General features: G+C 52.7%; 1 protein-coding gene across 3 annotated transcripts; it reads right to left on the reverse strand.

The window, feature by feature from the left end:
• Window positions 1–3,923: 3,923 nt before the first annotated feature.
• On the reverse strand, window positions 3,924–20,368 carry KHSRP (KH-type splicing regulatory protein). 3 transcript variants are annotated; one of them, XM_073654365.1, is made up of 20 exons: window positions 20,191–20,368; window positions 13,182–13,275; window positions 13,034–13,072; window positions 12,485–12,521; window positions 12,358–12,410; window positions 12,204–12,275; window positions 11,901–11,958; window positions 9,694–9,865; window positions 9,517–9,615; window positions 7,664–7,807; window positions 7,490–7,592; window positions 7,250–7,350; window positions 7,020–7,161; window positions 6,754–6,914; window positions 6,332–6,441; window positions 5,566–5,666; window positions 5,283–5,468; window positions 5,119–5,190; window positions 4,841–5,043; window positions 3,924–4,716 (listed from the first exon to the last, which is right to left on the reverse strand). In XM_073654365.1, the coding sequence occupies exons 1-20, from the start codon at window positions 20,263–20,265 to the stop codon at window positions 4,693–4,695; spliced, it is 2,046 nt and encodes a 681-aa protein (XP_073510466.1). In that variant the 5' UTR covers window positions 20,266–20,368; the 3' UTR covers window positions 3,924–4,692. The 3 variants fall into 3 exon arrangements, with proteins under 3 accessions (XP_073510466.1, XP_073510465.1, XP_073510464.1); XM_073654364.1 differs by having other exon boundaries at window positions 3,924–4,666; window positions 5,283–5,489; XM_073654363.1 differs by having other exon boundaries at window positions 5,283–5,489.
• Window positions 20,369–20,810: the final 442 nt, after the last annotated feature.

The following is a 20,810-nucleotide window of genomic DNA, read 5'->3' on the forward strand; positions in this document are numbered from 1 at the left end:
TGGGACTCAAGTTGGTCCAGCCATATCATTAGGGACCTGGCGGTACAAGTAGCGGCAACTGCGGGTTTTAAGGCCCCTGCCGATGTTTCCCAGGTACCTTTGAGAAAAGTGTCAGCCTTTCTATCCAAGGGGTCTTTAAGAGCCCCCATATCATCAAAGGGGAGAGAGGATCGTTTAGATGCCTTAGCTATAGCCACATCTATTCTGGGGGCTTTCTCCCAGGAAGAAGAAGCTGATTCTTCAAAGGGGTATTTTCTTTTGAAGAACGGAGGCAGAGTACCTTTTCTCTCTGGCTTTTTCCATTCTCTACGTATCAAGTCCTGAATTTTTTTGTTAAAGGGAAAGCTTCTTCTTTTCCCTTGTCCCAGCCCCCTGAACATAACATCCTGGACTGATTTTTCCGGTCTGGCATCTGTAATATCCATGGTTGACCGAACCACTTTAAACCATCTACCCCACTAAGGGGAAAACAATTCTGACCCACACCACTATCAGAGGAAGTGGATGAGGAAGAGGCTGCGTCGTCCGAGTCTGACTCATAAGCTGAGGACAGGGGGTCATCCGGGACTAGGGAGACACCTTTCCTTTAGTTTTTTTGGAGAGGATTTTATTAATTTCGGATTTGACCAAGGTTTTTAATCCCAATGTCAGGCTAGGGGTCTCCTCTGCCAGCGTTTGGTTTATACAAGACTGACAACTTTTTAGAGTATGAGTCAGGGAGGACGGAGTTACATAATGTACACTGAATATGCTTGGCCTTGGAGGTACACTTCTTCCCCTGTTAAAATTAGAAGGGGAGAAGGGATACTCCATTACTAAGTGAACTTTCTCGAAGATCACTTACCCAGGTGGCTCAAAAAGGCTGGTACCGATTTGGAGGAAGGACCCTTCTCAGCCGGGGGATCATCCCTGGAGGCTGCAGATTCGTCCATCCTGCTGGAGCAGTGATGACTGGACTTAGACGCCGAACCTTGTTTTCCTGAGGACCGGGCATTACCAGAAACATGCGGGCGATGCACCTTTTGGGGCTCCCCAAACAGCCGCTGAGATGGTGGAGATGGCGGCTGCTCAACTTGCTGCTGCCACCAGATTTTAATCAAATTCCTCTTTTTTTTTTTTTCTTCCTGGAGTCAAACTCATGAACACCTGTTCAGATGTCAGGTGGATTAACCCCATAAGCCACTGGATCATCACAGGTCTTTTGCAGGGACGCATGCACCGCGGTTAATACCGCACTAACAAACAGATGCCGGTAACCCGACTTCCGGTCACATGATCTCCTCGAGGCGCGGTGACGTCATCAGGCCGCGACTTACAGGAGGACGGAAGTTGTCGCCCGCACGAACCTCGCGCAAGGATGCCTCATACACCGCCGGCGCTCCCAGGTAGGCCCTGCCCATAGTGATGGCCTGCTACCTCGGAACGGAGCGCCGCTCTCCCGCGGCCCGCTCCTGGTCGGGGCGGAGGATCGCAGATGGCCTCAGACCCGGCCGCCGACCTCCGCCAGGTGTCGATGGGGACAACACCCCACGCAAGTCGCATCTCCAGGGCGATGGTGGGCTTGCCACCCCAGATAGGGGCGCAGTCCCACTGCAATCTGGATCCCAACCAGGGCAGACTCTTCCACAGAAAGCGCAATCTGGCTGAAGCAGATAAAAGGGCTGCCACCCCAGATAGGGCCTGTAGGTTTCCTGTCATTGGTGGCCGGATCCCCTCTCTCGTGGTGCTGTCATGGTCGACCGATAAAGAACCAGGTTTAAGTCCCAAGGCATCAGTCTTGGTTTTACAATGGGTCTAGATCTAAATGATGCTTTGATGAAAAGGGAGATCCAGTAGTTTGCTGCTAAATCATAGGAAAATAAGGCCCCCAGAGCTGATACCTGGACCTTCAAGGTACTGGTGGATAGTCCCAACTCTAAACCTTTTTGTAAAAATTCTAATATTTTCCCTATTGGGCCTCCTCCACCTTACTCCCTGAAAAAGATAAGAACTTTTTCCAAGTTCTAGCGTAAATGCGTGTAGTAACTGGTTTGTACTATGTAGAAGGGTGTCCATGAGGTTTGACGAGAATCCTCTGTTTGCTAATAACTGCCTTTCAAATTCCACGCCGTGAGGTGGAATCCCAGCGTGGAAGGGTGAACAATCGGCCCTTGAGAAAGGAGACCCGGGATCTCTGGCAAGATCCAAGGATTGGTCACTGACATTTCTTTTAGGCAGGAAAACCAAGGTCTCTTGGGCCAGAAGGGAGCTATGAAAATGACCGGAGCTCTGTCCGTTCTTAATTTTTCTTACGACTACTGGAAGAAGTACAGAGGGAGGAAACGAATACACCAGACTGAAGTTCCAGGGGAGGAGAGCGTCTACTATTAAAGGATTTTCTCTGGGATTCAGGTAACAGAACTCCAGAACCTTCCGATTCTGTTTGGTGGCAAACAGATCTACTACCAGAAGGCCCCACATTCAAACTATTTGAGAAAAGATCTGTGGACTCAGTACCCATTCTCCTTCTTTCAGAACATTGCGGCTCAGGAAGTCTGCCTGCAGGGGTTCCCATCAAGGACAGGAAACCAAACTGAGGCGAGAGAGGTGCCGCCCTTTTAACCTGTAGGTTTCCTGTCCTTGGTGGGCAGATCCCCTCTCTCGTGGTGCGTCATGGGTGAATGAATAAATAGAACTTTTTGATACCTATTACACTCGCTGTGTTTGGAGGAATAAAGACTAGTACAACCCCAAGAACACCGTCCCAACCATGAAGTACAGTGGGAGAAACATCATGCTTTGGGGGAGCTTTTTTTGCAAAGGGGACAGGACGACTGCACCGTATTGAAGGGAGGATGGATGGGGTTACGTATCACAACATTTTGGCCAACAACCTCCTTCCCTCAGTAAGAGCATTGAAGATGGGTCATGGCTGGGTCTTCCAGCATGACAATGACCCGAAACACGCAGCCTGGGCAACTAAGGCACAGCTCCATAAGCATTCCCAGGTCCTGGCGTAACCTAGCCAGTCTCCAGACCTGAACCAATAGAAAACCTTTGGAGGGAACTGAAACTCAATGTTGCCCACTGACTGCCCCAAAACATGAAAGATCTGGAGAAGATCTGTATGGAGGAGGGGGCCAAAATCCCTGCTGCAGTGTATGCAGACCTGGTCAAGAACTACAGGAAACGTCTGACCTCTAATTGCAAACTAAGGTTTCTGTGCCAAATATTAAGTTCTGTTCTTCTATTGTATCAAATACTTATTTCATGCAATAAAATGCAAATTAATTATGTAAAAATAATATAATGTGCTTTTTTTTTTTAGATTGTCTCACAGGTGAAGTGACCTACGATAAAAATTACAGAACTCTCCATTCTTTGTAGGTGGGAAAACTTGCAAAATCTGCAGTGTATCAAATACTTATTTGTATCTATGTATGATATAGATAAATATAATTTTGGTTATGGGGTGTTCGGTCCAGTGGGCAGTACTAATCGTTGAATGACAGCTGTGTTGTGCACATTTACAAGGCAGGCTGTCAGTCACCGAGTAGGACCACCCGCTGGACTGAAAGTCCAGAAATAGATTATAAATGAATAACCACATTATACTGAATCTTCTACCACAAAACGATCCATCGGCCTCTGCTCAGCTACTCTGGAGATGAGACTTACTCTGCTCAGGGAACAATGAAACCTGGTGACTATCCTCATGGTCTGTAATGGGGGATCCATCGGACTGTAGCGGGGAGAGATGAAGGCAACACTAGGACAGATGAACCCCTGTACGTGGCTCCTGGGTCACAGCATTGGGCAGCAGTGATGGAAACCTCTGTGATTCTCTATGTTCCCAGACACGGCTCCGGCCGCCATGTCACCTTCCTTTCTGCACTGAGGACGAAGCAGGGGGGTTGTGAACCATGTAGACACGACCAAGACCATTTTCTTTCATAGATTTATTGTGATTCCCTATACCGTTCCAAAAACACAGCATAGAAATCATTACAAGGAACAATAACAGGAAAGTAAAAAAAATAAAATAATCCATCTGGACGACAAAAACAGAAGATAGAAGAACAGAGCAGAGAGCGAAGTCGGGAGAGTTTTGTCATTGTTTATTGTGAAGTTAAAAACAGGCAATAAAAAGTAAAAACTCAGCGTACAGTTTCCAATGTCTCTGAACAGACAAAACACATCACGACCCCCCAATGGCGGGAGGGACCGGCGCACTTCACAAGGCCCCAGCTGCGGAGGTGGGACCAGCAGACAGCGTGGGGATGTCACCAGGGAATGTTCAACCAACTAAAAGCACAGGGACATCGGGGACCGGGGTATGAATAATCTCTTTACGTTAAAAAATAATTAAAAAAAAAAAAAAATTCAGATATTTCATTACTCACGGGCAGCTCCAGTGAATAAAACCGTGTTTTGTAATAGTTGGGAGGTGCTCAGATTAGTCCTAATGTCTAGAACCTGCCTTTCCGCAGGGGCCACCACTTGTCTTGTTTTCAAGATGAAAAACCGGGAAAGGATGAAGGACAAAACAAGAAAATGTCCTAAAAAATAAAATAAAAATACAACTAGGGGACTTGTCAAATAGCTTCTCCCCTCACTGAGGTCAGCAACGGAGGCTCCCATCTCCAGACTGGTAATGAGCGACGACAAGTAGTGACATTCACTGGGCCTGGAAGAAGAGAGGAGAGCAGGACGTCAGCCGAGTAGACCGTGGGCGTCCTGGAATAGAGGGGACACTGTGAGGCACAGCAGCAAAAACGCCACCCGTAGGGGGCACAGCAGCAAAAACGCCACCCGTAGGGGGCACACATGCTGACATAGGCGACGTATGTGGAAGACTGACCTGTGGTCCTGGCTGTGCCGGAGGGGGCTGTGCGGGGGGTGCTCCCGGTGCCTGGCCATAGTATGCCGCCTGCTGCCTGTAATATTCCGCCCATGCCGCACTGTAGTCCGGCTGTGCTGCGGGGGGAGCACTGGATGCCGCTGCCACTGCTGTTGCAGCCGCCGCTTGAGCTGCCACTGGGGCGCCAGGAGCTGCTGCTTGGGCTGCAAAAACAGAAATGTTAGCAATATACACCAGACGTTACATGGAGGACGAGGCGATGGCTCTGGGCACCGCACCTTGTTTCTTGTAATATTCTTCCCAGGCCTTTGTGTAATCCGGCTGTCCTGAGGGCTGAGTCGTCTGCTGGCCTGTAACACGGATAGATATTTGGGAGGGTCCTAGGAAGCCTCCTAGGGACCAGCAGGTTGAGGTATGGCAATGTGAGTGGATTTGCACTCACCCATCTTCTTGTAATACTCCTCCCATGCCTTGGTGTAGTCCGGCTGGCTGGCAGGGGGCGGCTGCTGCTGTTGCGGGGGCTCTCCTTGTGGAGGAGGGACAGGGACGGCAGGCGGCTGCCCGGGGACAGGAGCAGGCGGCTGTTGGTAGTAGTGTGAGTAGTAAGCGGCCCAGGCAGCGCTTGGATCTGTGGGGGCAGGAGGTTTTGCTGTGAAAAAAACAGAACATTTTGTGTACACCTTACTATGCATACCTCATTATGGTGCACGTTGGCCAAAACTTACTGGGGTCGTGAGGGGCTGGTGGCTGCCCCCACTGGGGATACGTGCTGCCCCATCCCTGTGGGGGGTACTGGTGAGGCGGTGGAGGAGGTGGTGGACCCGGACTGCAATAGAAAGAGGAAATCAGGAGGAAAATATACATTCTCTGTAGGGAAAAACTCAGCTTAGATACTACGCTCATCTCCCATTAGGCTGTTCAGGTGGGAACCCGTAAGGGCTGCACATTCCAAGACGTCCTTGTAATAAACACATTCACAAAAAAGTAAGAAGTTGTATTGTTCTACAACAGAAGTGTCATCACCCTAGTGGAGTCCCACACAGGGGTCACCTCCGCAGCTCTCAAACTATCCAGCCTCCATCCAGGAGGTCCGGGTCACTTACAGCTGGGTCTGTATGTCGCCCTGCGGATGCCCTAAAGCTTCCCACACAGTGCATGTAATGTCAATTAGAGGAAAACCCCGTAAAAAGCAGATCCTACACCCGATTCTGAGACTGCCGGTCCCATTCGCCAGATCACCCTGGAGTCTGTGTGAGCCGGACGTCACTTTTACAAGTCCATAGACTCACATTGTAAAAGCGACTTGACCCCAGGGTGATCCGGCGAGTGGGAATTGTAGCCACGTGACCCAGAAGAGGATCGACGCTGGAAAGTGGGGGAGATGAGCGTATTAATACATACAGAATAAATCAGTTCGTGGGAGCGCTTCTTACAATAAGGACATTTCATGTTAAGTAATACAGAAAAGGAATGAAAGACTAATGTACATACTGCGGTGGAGCTCCCGGGGGTCCTGGTGGGTAAGGACCTGGGTTAAATGGACCCATGGGGCCAGCTGGGCCAGGACCAGGGGGGCCCGGACCGATCGGGCACAAGGGACCCTAGGAGGAAACCAGAACACGTCATACTTTATCTGAAGGACTGGATTCACAGAACTATTTTGCAAAAAGCTGAAAATGTAAGTTTTATAAAGCTTCATTTATCAATGATGTAAGAGGACGGTCCAGCCGCCTCGGTAATGACCACACTTTCATGGCTGTTCGCTGACACCGCAGAGAAGTACAGGAAACGCTTATCCGGCAGTCAGCCACCACGGAGCCGGGACCGGACGCCTCACTTGCAGCCATTACCACAACCATTTGGTTATTTCAGCAGTTTTCCTGCAAAGAGTGCCGGCACAGACCACGTCTCACCTCAATCTTCTCCTCGATGAGCTGTTTGGCATGGTCGATCTGTTGTGGGGAGCCGCGGATAATGAACATTTTGAAGTTTGGGTCGCCGTTAGGTGGAGGCTGCCGTGAGATCTCCACAAATGCCCCCGTCTGTTGGTTAATTGCCTTTACATTCTCTCCTCCTGCAGAGATAGGAAACCATAGGAAATGTGGTTTAAAAAAATCAAATGTGCCACATGTGAACGCAGCCCAAGAGGAGAGAGAAGATCAAGACAGCCGCCACTCACCTCGACCAATTACTAAGCCGCATTTATGAGAGGGTATAGAAAAGGTCATTTCTCCTCCAGGAGGTCCCCATGGCCCCTGCCCTCGACCCCTTCCTCTGCCACCAGGCGGCATACCTGGGCCTGGAGGTCCCGGAGGACCGCTCTACAGACAGAAAGCAAAGTGAGTGAGCAGAGATCACAGATGATGTAGGTGGTCAGCTGCTCTCACTACTAGCAGTGCCCGGACTCACTCGCAAACTCTGCAATAAGTCACCGATGATCCTGGCTGCGTGATCACATCTGTCCGGGGGCCCCATAATGTGTGCGATCTTATCGGGACCGGTCCCATCATCTGTACAGGAGATTTTATAGGTTAGAGCCTCAAGAATATGGTGCAGATATTATTATACAATACATAACGCACCACCCCCCTCCAGTACAACTTACAGATGGGCTCACACACCCTAGTCTGAAGCAGATCGGACTCTCACCTTGTTTAAACTGTATCCTGACCCCAGCGTCATTCTGAATTTTCTTGATCATTTCTCCATTGCGTCCTATTACTACCCCCACTGAGTGACGGGGGACCGGTACCTGCAATGGAGACCAGTCAGTGCCCGAAACCTGCCACGGTGCATTTACCACCACCAGTGGGCGCTACTCACATCTATGCCGCCTCCACCACCACCACCACCTCCTCCACCGCCGCCGCCTCCTCCTCCTCCTCCCCGGGAGCCGTACTCATTTCTTTCACCGAAGTTTCCCTGATCTCGTTCTCGTAAGAGATCCATCACCATCTCACAGGCCTGCTGCAGAGGAAAGCACAGAGGTGATGTCAGTGTACGGAATATAAAAGCTCGAAGAAATCTGCAATCTAGTCAGTGGGAAAAACAAGGATAATGCACTGGGGGAGGTGAATGACGGACACTCGCACTTATCAGGACTTCGTAGTTTTATTCAAGCAAGAAAAAGGACCGTACAACGTGACACGTTTCGGTTCAATCAGCCTTTTTTCATATGCAATACGGACAGCAGGAAACATCACCTTTAAAGAGGGGCATAAACATGGCGTGTGGATCTAATTCACAGATTCATTAAAGAGACCAGAAAGCGTTAAAAATTGCATTTGTTAATAAATATCATGCAGGACATGTTCTCGTGATCTTTCCCTGGGATTGAGGCGTTCCGGCTCCCACCAGTTATTTACCATCAGAGATAAAACACTAAGAATGACATGAGCAGTATGGCAGCATTGTATAGAGACTCATCAACCCCTAGAATGGGCACACGTCCCTGTTCACACTGTACCCGCTGGCGATCGGTTTTACAGTCTTTGTGAGGCTTGCTCTATTAAAATTTTACATGTGATCGCAACATCATACGAGGGGGCACCCAAAAGAAATGGGAATATTCTTCTGGAGAGCAGGGACTTCTAATCCGGGTATCCGCTGCCGGGTGAATGTCCGCAGCACCCTTCTGTGTCAGTATACCGGCCCACCTTATTGGGGGAAGTTTACATTTGGCTTCAGTGACTTTTTTTGTCAACAGTTCAATATTTCTCCTATTTTGTGAGGACTGATTCATGCGAACAACGTGCGGCCATGACGCTTTGCTTCCTTTTGGGGGAAACAAAAGGATCAAATCACTCCAGAAAAGTGGAGGAACAGTGATGAATGGTGGTGGTGGGGGGCGGCATTTTGCAACTTCATAGATTAGAACAAGTTACTGAACGGCGGAGGATGTCGCCGTATACTCCTTAAAGCTGTGGGGCCTACGGGTCTGAAATGCGCGTATGACGGTAGGAATTTTCTCCCCGTTTCAGACCGATGTTGTGGTCATAATATGTGACTAATGACTTCTGGATACAGAATCAAAGATCAGAAAATCATCACAGCCATTATATTTACGCTGATGATTCCCTTTTCCCGTACGGTCATGTATTTAATACACATTAATGAATAGGTGACTTTGATCCACGCGTCACACTTGTTTCCTTCTGCCTGTATAATGCAGGGTGACCAATATGTCGCTAATTGTTTGATGCTTTTCTAGTTTGAATAAAACTACAATCAAAGTCCTGAAAAGTGTGAGTGCCAGACATCAATATGATATTGGTGGGGGTATGACCCCGCACACCCCACGGACAGATGGTATCAGCTCGTGCGGCAGCCGTGAAGCTCCAAACACTATAGGGGGCGCTCTCAGAAACGTCACCTCCTATTACAATGAATAGGATCTGATCTGTGGAACAGAAGTTCAGCTCCAGTGACGGCTTACATCCAGCCGCACCTCTGGAGAGACCCCCTGACAGTGTCCTACCAGGTGGTCATCCCATCCTGACAGAAGCCAAGCTCACCCCCTGTGGGCTCCTAGGGGCCCGCACCAAATATTCTAACGAGACGTGTACGTGCCCCACCATATCGGCAGGCGATCACTGGGCAGCATTGTGAGGCTATCCTGAAAAGCCTGACGGTACAGCGACAGCACATAGTGATGGCATCGATTTCAGGACACCTACTTGTACTTTGAAGGGCTCTCCTACAATGCGCAGGGGCTTATCCACGTTCGTGCCCTGTGAGCCATCTTGTATGAGAATCATCTTGACCCCAGCACGTTCCTGGACAGGAAGGGAAACAAATATGGAGTTTACAGAGCCACATGGCGATCTGCGAGCCCTGGCCGCCTCTCCACCTACCTGCAGCTGTTTAATAGTTTCCCCGCCCTTCCCGATGATGAGACCGGCCTTGCCAGCAGGGATCATGATCTCCTGTAAGGAGCCGTTCTGCCCATTGGCGTTATCATGGAACTGCCCGGGCCCTCCTCCACGGCCCCGGGCCACTATTTCATCAAGCATCATTTTTGCTTTCCTGCAAGAAAACCAAAAGAGAAAAAACATGAGACCATTTGCCCAAATCAGACATCATCCTTGGGGCCTGCGTGACGTATGTGGTCAGAGGCCAAAATGCTGGGGGACGGGGAGCAGCTCACTTGGCATTTCCACTCCAGATATATATATATATATATTTTTTTTTAATACACTCTATACATTGTTAATGTGGTAAATGACTCTTCTATCTGCAAACGTCTTGTTTTTATTGCAATATCTACATAGGTGTATAGAGGCCCATTTCCAACAATCACCACTTCAGTGTTTTAATGGTACATTGTGTTTGCTAACAGTGTAAGAAGCTAATGGATGCTTAAAAAACCCTAGAAAACCCTTGCACAAGTATGTTAGCCCAGCTGAAAACGGTTTGGCTGATTTGAGAAGCTATAAAATTGACCTTCCTTTGAGCTAGTTGAGAATCTGGAGCATTACATTTGTTTGTTCTATGAAACTCTCAAAATGGCCAGAAAAAGAGAACTTTCATGTGAAACTCGACAGTCTATTCTTGTTCTTAGAAATGAAGGCTATTCCATGCGAGAGATTGCCAAGAAACTGAAGATTTCCTACAACGGTGTGTACTGCTCCCTTCAGAGGAGAGCACAAACAGGCTCTAACCAGAGTAGAAAGAGAAGAGGGAGGCCCCGCTGCACAACTGAGCAACAAGACAAGGACATTACAGTCTCTAGTTTGAGAAATCGACGCCTCACAGCTCCTCAACTGGCAGCTTCATAAATAGTACACGCAAAACACCAGTGTCAACGTCTACAGTGAAGAGGCGACTCCGGGATGCTGGCCTTCAGGGCAAAGTGGCAAAGAAAATGCCATATCTGAGACTGGCTAATAAAAGGAAAAGATTAATATGGGCAAAAGAACACAGACATTGGACAGAGGAAGATGGAAAAAAGTTTTATGGACAGACGAATCAAAGTTTGAGGTGTTTGGATCACACAGAAGAACATTTGTGAGACGCAGAACAGAAAAAAAAGTGGAAGAAGAGTGCCTGACGCCATCTGTCAAGCATGGTGGAGGTAATGTGATGGTCTGGGGTTTCTTTGGTGCTGGTAAAGTGGGAGGTTTGTACAAGGTAAATGGGATTTTGAATAAGGAAGGCTATCACACCATTTTGCAACGCCATGCCATACCCTGTGGACAGCGCTTCATTGGAGCCAATGTCATCTTACAACAGGACAATGACCCAAAGCACACCTCCAAATTATGCATGAACTATTTAGGGAAGAAGCAGGCAGCTGGTATTCTATCTGTAATGGAGTGGCCAGCGCAGTCACCAGATCTCAACCCCATTGAGCTGTTGTGGGAGCAGCTTGACCGTATGGTACGCAAAAAGTGCCCATCAAGCCAATCCAACTTGTGGGAGAGGCTTCAGGAAGCATGGGGGGAAATTTCTCAAGATTACCTCAGCAAATTAACAGCTAGAAAAAGGTCTGCAATGCTGGAATTGCTGCAAAGGAGCATTCTGTGACCAAAGCAAAGTTTGAAGGAGAAAATTATTCTTTCTAATATAAATCATTATTTCTAACCTTGTCAATGTCTGGACGATATTTTCTAATCATTTTGCAACTCATTTGATAAATAAAAGTATGAGTTATCATGGAAAACACAAAATTATCTGAGTGACCCCAAACTGTGTGTAATAAATAAATAAATTATATATATATATATATATAATTTTATTTTTCTATGACCATTTTCTGGGCCCAATAACAAATTTTTTGGTCACTGGAGCTCAGCAGGGTTTTTTTGTGGCAGGGCGACAGGTCATTTTTACTGGTACCATTTTTTGGGAACATATGGCTTTTTTCACCCCCACCACTAGGAACCTGGGGACATCAAATGGAACTAGCTGCGATGTCAGCAGCCGAACACAGCTAGTGCCTGCAGTACATGGAGCAGGCTCAGATCCTGCCATACAAAATATCTCATCCATGTAAGTCAGGTGTTAGACTCAGGTTTCCGTGGGATTTTTTTCAGCGTGGTCACACGTGGAGTTTACTTACTGCACGGCGTCTGGAGAACCAGTTAGTGACACCACCCGCTCCGGGAGCCCACCGCTGTCTGTAATAGAAAGGATAATCTATTAGTAGTCCTATTTATTTCACCATCCGGAGCCATGTGGGCAACATTCCTATAAAACTATAGGATTCCTAGGATGAAATCAGCAATGATGGTTCCAGGCAGCGTTCAGATACGGATGGTGCGGCCAATATGTAATCAGAGTCTGGCAACATGAAGGATCTCTGTGGCACCATATCCATGAGGTTTCCCCCTCAGGAGGTTATAGGGATACAAAACCTTCTCACCTGGGGAAATCTGAACTTTACAGCCCGACTCTTGTTGGATCTTGTTTATTTGTTCTCCTCCTCGGCCAATGACTGAAAGTGAAGACGGATCATCAGTCTAATTGTCATCAGTTATTATAAGGCACGACAAAGAACGCTCGCACTAAACACTCACTTAGTCCCACCATGCCATCCGGGACCCGATATTCTTCAGTCAGCGATGTTGCCCTAAAACCAAACAAGAGTTATTAACAATGACGTGCTGGAAAAGACACAGGGGGGCGAAGAGGTGGAATACTTACCGAGGGGTATGTACTGGAGTGAGTGGAGGGGCGATTGCTGAAATATACAGAAAAGGACACATTAGATTTCTGAAGGATGAAAATGGGTACCCCGGCCTGTCCTCTGGATAGGCGATAACTATTAGATGGCTGTGGGTCCCAACACTGAGACCCCCACTGACCACCAGAGTGGCTTCTTCTCTGGCTGCTGCCATTCTAATCTTTGACAATGAAGATAACTTTGATTTCCTCATAAGTGTCAATGATTACAAGGTGGAGACGGGGTCCTGGTGCGACAACATTCACTCCTAATTGCTGCCATCTTGTGGCCAGGTGAGAACAGGGCACACTAGTCCTATGTTCTTACAATTGGTGGGGGTTGCATATCCCACGCCCGTCAGACATTGTGCGAATCGATTCACAAGACCCGGTGTAGTGGCCATGTCATTAATCATGTTCTAGTGTTCCTTGGAGAGCCGTCTTTTTTTTTGTGCAAATATTTAAAGGAACATATTAAAGAAACACACAAAGACCCTATATAGCCAATACCCACCATCAATAATGACTTACGTTCGCTTTGTGTTGCCAATTTTTTGCACTCTGGTTGGTCTGGGTAAAAAGAAAGACAAAAGTTAACCGATTGACGATCCCTGGTGCTGTAGCCCCAGCCTCACCATAAAACGCAGTACACACAGCAATAACGGCATCAGGTTCTCACCTCCGTCTTCTAATTGTCTTTTCTGACTGCCAAAATTAAATTCTTGAGTGTTGTTAACTCCTCCGGTAGCGTCACCACCGATCTTTGCTGCAATCTGTAGAAGATGAGAGAGAAGACGTCACTACGGACATCGCAGGAACCTCCTGCAATCCTGTCAGCCCTGATGTAAGAGCTCAGCGAAGAGCACAGGATAAATGTGAACAGAGCCTTAGTAAATCCCCTGGGCGGCTGCTGTGGATAGCGAGGAGTTTTCCCCCACAAAGGTTTCCAGAGCAGATGACCTGGCTGCTATAGGGCAGATGTAATAAATGTCCAGCACAGACCCCGAGCAATGCACACCGCCATATCAGATAATCGCTAACAAGCGAGGAGACGTGCAGCCGCTCAAATAATCACACTGATCCTCTAGTAAATGTTCAGATCAGACGAGCCGCCGCCTGTAACAAGTGCCATCAACCTGTAATCACACCTAGTAGAAACAGCCGCCCGAGGGCAAGAAGTCTGGACAAGGCCAGAGAACATCAAATAACACGAACCTCAGAGGAATCCAATACCAGGGTCACCCCGCAGTGACTTACCAGACTGCAACTATGGAGGCGCCAAACACATAAGATACCTGTAGGACGAACAATCGTTCAGCCAACAGCGATACCTACTGATCCCCTACACACAGGAGCACTGGGGGCACTGATATATCTGGTATTAGAGCCGCTCACAGGATCCCCCCGTACCCTGCAGGCTCCTCCCATCCAGTGCCCACCAGGCTACTCCCCCGTGCCCTTTATGCCCATCAGACTCCCCCACCCTATGCCCTTTATGCCCGTGCTCTGCAGGCCTCCTCCCTCCTCCTCAGTCACCTCCAGGATCCACCCCCCCCCCCCCTCCTCCTCAGTCACCTCCAGGATCCACCCCCCCCTCCTCCTCAGTCACCTCCAGGATCCACCCCCCCTCCTCTTCAGTCACCTCCAGGATCCACCCCCCCTCTTCCTCCTCCTCAGTCACCTCCAGGATCCACCCCCCCTCTTCCTCCTCCTCAGTCACCTCCAGGATCCACCCCCCCTTCCTCCTCCGTCACCTCCAGGATCCACCCCCCCCCCTTCCTCCTCAGTCACCTCCAGGATCCACCCCCCCCCCCCTCTTCCTCCTCAGTCACCTCCAGGATCCACCCCCCCCCCTCTTCCTCCTCAGTCACCTCCAGGATCCACCCCCCCCCTCTTCCTCCTCAGTCACCTCCAGGATCCACCCCCCCCTTCCTCCTCAGTCACCTCCAGGATCCACCCCCCCCTCTTCCTCCTCAGTCACCTCCAGGATCCACCCCCCCCTCTTCCTCCTCAGTCACCTCCAGGATCCACCCCCCCCTCTTCCTCCTCAGTCACCTCCAGGATCCACCCCCCCACCTTCCTCCTCAGTCACCTCCAGGATCCACCCCCCCACCTTCCTCCTCAGTCACCTCCAGGATCCACCCCCCCACCTTCCTCCTCAGTCACCTCCAGGATCCACCCCCCCACCTTCCTCCTCAGTCACCTCCAGGATCCACCCCCCCACCTTCCTCCTCAGTCACCTCCAGGATCCACCCCCCCACCTTCCTCCTCAGTCACCTCCAGGATCCACTCCCCCACCTTCCTCCTCAGTCACCTCCAGGATCCACTCCCCCACCTTCCTCCTCAGTCACCTCCAAGATCCACTCCCCCCTCTTCCTCCTCAGTCACCTCCAGGATCCACTCCCCCACCTTCCTCCTCAGTCACCTCCAGGATCCACCCCCCCCCCTTCCTCCTCAGTCACCTCCAGGATCCACCCCCCCCTTCCTCCTCAGTCACCTCCAGGATCCACCCCCCCCCTCTTCCTCCTCAGTCACCTCCAGGATCCACCCCCCCCCCCTCTTCCTCCTCAGTCACCTCCAGGATCCACTTCCCCACCTTCCTCCTCAGTCACCTCCAGGATCCACCCCCCCCCCTCTTCCTCCTCAGTCACCTCCAGGATCCACCCCCCCCTTCCTCCTCAGTCACCTCCAGGATCCACCCCCCCCTCTTCCTCCTCAGTCACCTCCAGGATCCACCCCCCCCTTCCTCCTCAGTCACCTCCAGGATCCACCCCCCCCTCTTCCTCCTCAGTCACCTCCAGGATCCACTCCCCCACCTTCCTCCTCAGTCACCTCCAGGATCCACCCCCCCCCCTCTTCCTCCTCAGTCACCTCCAGGATCCACCCCCCCTCTTCCTCCTCAGTCACCTCCAGGATCCACCCCCCCCTCTTCCTCCTCAGTCACCTCCAGGATCCACCCCCCCCTTCCTCCTCAGTCACCTCCAGGATCCACCCCCCCCTCTTCCTCCTCAGTCACCTCCAGGATCCACCCCCCCCTCTTCCTCCTCAGTCACCTCCAGGATCCACTCCCCCACCTTCCTCCTCAGTCACCTCCAGGATCCACCCCCCCCCCCCTCTTCCTCCTCAGTCACCTCCAGGATCCACCCCCCCCTTCCTCCTCAGTCACCTCCAGGATCCACCCCCCCCTCTTCCTCCTCAGTCACCTCCAGGATCCACCCCCCCCCTCTTCCTCCTCAGTCACCTCCAGGATCCCCCCCTCTTCCTCCTCCATGACCTCCAGGATCCACCCCCCTTCCTCCTCCGTGACCTCCAGGATCCACCCCCCTTCCTCCTCCGTGACCTCCAGGATCCACCCCCCTTCCTCCTCCGTGACCTCCAGGATCCACCCCCCTTCCTCCTCAGTGACCTCCAGGATCCCCCCCCCCCCCCAGTGACCATCCTTAATGCCCCCCAGGGTCCCATGGCATCGGTATATATGCCAGAGCACAAAAGGATCAGCCTTTGGAAATTGGATCCTTCTCACCCCCGACAATCTGCTGTAAGACCCCCATACAAATTAGACTATCAGGTGATACTGAGGAGTCTTATGTGTATGGGGGACTCCAGTCTCTCCAGGTTACAGCGGCGCTGCAGGTAATCACCAGTCATGTATTCGTTAGCGGCCCGATTGGGTCGTCCGCTCAGCATAAATGAAGTGCAGGGGTCACATTCGGCGGAAGGAAAAATCGTCTGCATCTCACTGTAGCACATTGAGAAATCTCATCCGCAGTGGACGTTGGGCGACGCTGCACATTTTCACCAGGTTTTTTTTTTTGCATTGCTTAAGGTGAAATCTGTGATAAAACCGTGAGGATTTCACAGCCGTGGAAATGTCCCCTGTGGACATGCTCCGTATGGGCAGGACTGAGGCAATAATGAAAGTAATCAAGGGAAGAGCAAACCTCATGCAGACTCACAGGAGAAGCTCGTGTGTCTCATACATCTGTGTGCTGCTCCAATACAACCTCACTCACATGGACGGAGCCAGGGTGCAGTCCTAGAAATGTCTCCACACTCTGCAGCATGAAAATCAACCCCAACATTTCATTTTTAGTGAGTGGACAAGGGGCAATTAGAAAACTAATTTTTTGACCAACAGAGGAACAAGTGTGATCTGTACCCTGCAGCCATCGCCAGGACTGCGCGATAGCACTTGTTCATTACATCAATTCCTACATGGAAAAATCACCAAAATAATAGTAATAAAAAAATAAATAAAAATAAATCAGCCATGAAGATGCACGACCCCGTGACAGATGGTGGAAGGAACATGAAACCAAGATCATAGGTGGACGGCTAATAACTAATGGATGGGGCCACCAGTAGCTACAACCTGTGCATAAGGCGACACCAGGACGCAGATCAACGGTTCATTGATTGTCAGCGCGTTGGCACTGCTGCTGTGCAGGGTCAGAGAAGCATCTGCCCTCAGTTTGCACACGTTTCCTACCACACAGACTACAACAGTACGAGATCCCGGACAGAACTGGTATGTGATAAACGTACGTACGGGTCCCAAGCGACGCCGGCGGCCATGATGGCTCCCAACATTGAGATCTGCAGCACGTGGGCATGACAAGGCGCGGCTCACTGTCACTACCCATCACATTAGTGCCACCGCTGCCAGTGATTTCCTGCCACGTCACAATGTTATGACAGCAGGATGTGGTGGGACACTGACATTTTTAACCTTTTCAGAAGCTTAGACTTCTCTTTCTAGGCGTTCTGGAAAGCCTTTGATGAGCATGAGCTGTAAGCTGGGGGGCACTGGGCCCTCCGCTGATAGTGAGGCACATGTCATTACCATGATAGAGCCGTGTACACACCGCGCCATTCATAACGACTGTTTTCAGAGCAGTCAGTACAAGAAGCTGACTGTCCTGTTGTACAGACGCTCCACTACCAGCGGCAGTGATGCTGGTGGTGGTAATAGTGGTACTCCCTCCCTCCAAAAGCTGCAGGCTAAAATACACCGGAGCAGGGCTGTAACCAATCGGAGCTCACAGTCAAATCAGACCCCATCACTTATTTTTCAGAGGTTCTTCGGACATTGAGCTGGTTTTTGCCCCAAGTCCCATAGGATTCGTAATAGAGAAAAAAATCCCTGGAGGCAAAAATAAGGAAACATCTATTCAGAAAACGGTCCACACTTATCTGGACTCTGCGACGACATGAGATGCCCCCGACACCAAAACGTCTTATCGGGGGCGTGTCCATGCTCATGGCAGAAGCAGTGTGTACCTGGAAGAGATTGATGCACTCACTTTCTATAGGGAGAACTGGTGACAGGAAACCTTCCATCCCCAGCGCTGCCCGATGCAAGACGATCAATAGGCCCTAGCAAGCATCAGGTGCCACAGATCACAAGACTGCAGAAGGCAGGTAATAATTGCCAGGAGGTAGTGACACTGCAGCTACCATACATGCAGATGGCCCCCATGCATGCGCTGCGCCGACACGAGGGGGAAAGAGGAGCACCCATAGCCACGCATGCCTACGCAGCGGCGGCGCCCCCTCCCCCAGCCACGCATGCCTACGCAGCGGCGGCGCCCCCCCCAGCCACGCATGCCTACGCAGCGGCGGCCCCCCCCCCCCAGCCACGCATGCCTACGCAGCGGCGGCGCCCCCCCCCAGCCACGCATGCCTACGCAGCGGCGACGCCCCCCCAGCCACGCATGCCTACGCAGCGACGGTGCACCCCCCCAGCCACGCATGCCTACGCAGCGGCGGTGCACCCCCCCAGCCACGCATGCCTACGCAGCGGCGCCCCCCCCCCAGCCACGCATGCCTACGCAGCGGCGGCGCACCTCCCCCAGCCACGCATGCCTAAGCAGCGGCGGCGCACCTCCCCCAGCCACGCATGCCTAAGCAGCGGCGGCGAACCCCCCCCCCAGCCACGCATGCCTAAGCAGCGGCGGCGAACCCCCCCAGCCACGCATGCCTACGCAGCGACGGCGCACCCCCCCAGCCACGCATGCCTACGCAGCGACGGTGCACCCCCCCAGCCACGCATGCCTAAGCAGCGGCGGCGCACCTCCCCCAGCCACGCATGCCTAAGCAGCGGCGGCGCACCTCCCCCAGCCACGCATGCCTAAGCAGCGGCGGCGAACCCCCCCCCAGCCACGCATGCCTAAGCAGCGGCGGCGAACCCCCCCCCCAGCCATGCATGCCTACGCAGCGACGGTGCACCCCCCCAGCCACGCATGCCTACGCAGCGACGGTGCACCCCCCCAGCCACGCATGCCTACGCAGCGACGGTGCACCCCCCCAGCCACGCATGCCTACGCAGCGACGGTGCACCCCCCCAGCCACGCATGCCTACGCAGCGACGGTGCACCCCCCCAGCCACGCATGCCTACGCAGCGACGGTGCACCCCCCCAGCCACGCATGCCTACGCAGCGACGGTGCACCCCCCCAGCCACGCATGCCTACGCAGCGACGGTGCACCCCCCCAGCCACGCATGCCTACGCAGCGACGGTGCACCCCCCCAGCCACGCATGCCTACGCAGCGACGGTGCACCCCCCCAGCCACGCATGCCTACGCAGCGACGGTGCACCCCCCCAGCCACGCATGCCTACGCAGCGACGGTGCACCCCCCCAGCCACGCATGCCTACGCAGCGACGGTGCACCCCCCGCCACGCATGCCTACGCAGCGACGGTGCACCCCCCCAGCCACGCATGCCTACGCAGCGACGGTGCACCCCCCCAGCCACGCATGCCTACGCAGCGACGGTGCACCCCCCCAGCCACGCATGCCTACGCAGCGACGGTGCACCCCCCCAGCCACGCATGCCTACGCAGCGACGGTGCACCCCCCCAGCCACGCATGCCTACGCAGCGACGGTGCACCCCCCCAGCCACGCATGCCTACGCAGCGACGGTGCACCCCCCCAGCCACGCATGCCTACGCAGCGACGGTGCACCCCCCCAGCCACGCATGCCTACGCAGCGACGGTGCACCCCCCCAGCCACGCATGCCTACGCAGCGACGGTGCACCCCCCCAGCCACGCATGCCTACGCAGCGACGGTGCACCCCCCAGCCACGCATGCCTACGCAGCGACGGTGCACCCCCCCAGCCACGCATGCCTACGCAGCGACGGTGCACCCCCCCAGCCACGCATGCCTACGCAGCGACGGTGCACCCCCCCAGCCACGCATGCCTACGCAGCGGCGGCGCACCCCCCCAGCCACGCATGCCTACGCAGCGGCGGCGCACCCCCCCAGCCACGCATGCCTACGTAGCAACGGTGCACCCCCCCCCCCAGCCACGCATGCCTACGCAGCGACGGTGCACCCCCCCAGCTACGCATGCCTACGCAGCGGCTGTGTGAGCAGGACCCCATATATATGTAACCAGGAGCAGACAGAATAGGTCCCTGTGCAGGAACAATATGGGCCCCAGCAGCTCATCCTATTCCTCCTGCTTTGCAGCCGGTAGTGGCCCCTTCACCCTCGGGCCCCTGTGCGGCTGCCCGGGTCGCACCACTGTTATGTCCGCCCTGTATAGCGGGGATACACAGGACACCTGCGAACCGCTCACCACCAGCGCCGGCCGGATGCACAATACACTGCCGGCCTGTGTCCCCTCCTCCGCCACTCAGGGGTCTCCGCAGCCCCGGCCCTCTCCTCCCTTGTCTCCTCACCTGCCTAGCCCTCTGCACAGCATCGGCGAACGCGTCCTTGCGGTTCCCGGTCTGGGCTCCGGGATAGTCGGACATTGCGGCAGCAGCAGCTCCTCCGCGGGCTGAAGGCGCGAACAAGGCCGCAACGCGCAGGGCAGACTGGGAAACGGGGAGACAGGCAGCTCGTTGACGGACATCTCAGCGAGCCAATCACCTTTCGGCTCGGCGTTACGGCCGGCCAATAACAAGAAGGGGTTGGACACGGAGTCTGTGATTGGCAAATTTTACTAGCCAATGGTGAGAGGGCATAGAGACAAAGACAAAAAGGAGGGACTAACGTGATTGCAGGCCGCCTCGACCAATCAGTGAGGAACACGCTTAGTAACGGACAGGAGAAACAACCAGTCGAGAAAAGTTTTAAATAGAAGGGCGGGGATTGCACGGGTTTTATTCACTGAATTGGTTTCAGGGTTTACGATTGACGTCTTGAAGATCCAATCAGGACTCGGCCTGCCCAGTGACGCTACGGCCGGTATAATGTTATTACAGGCTTTGTAGTGAGCAGGTGCAGTTGGTGTGGAGGCCATTGGTGATGGCTGCTGTACCGGCAGTGGCTCCCTACATGCTCGAGTACAATACCG

This window comes from Phyllobates terribilis, unplaced genomic scaffold (genome assembly GCF_046119375.1).
Source record: "Phyllobates terribilis strain yellow unplaced genomic scaffold, ASM4611937v1 Scaffold_11__3_contigs__length_659146591, whole genome shotgun sequence".
Taxonomy (NCBI): Eukaryota; Metazoa; Chordata; class Amphibia; order Anura; family Dendrobatidae; genus Phyllobates; species Phyllobates terribilis.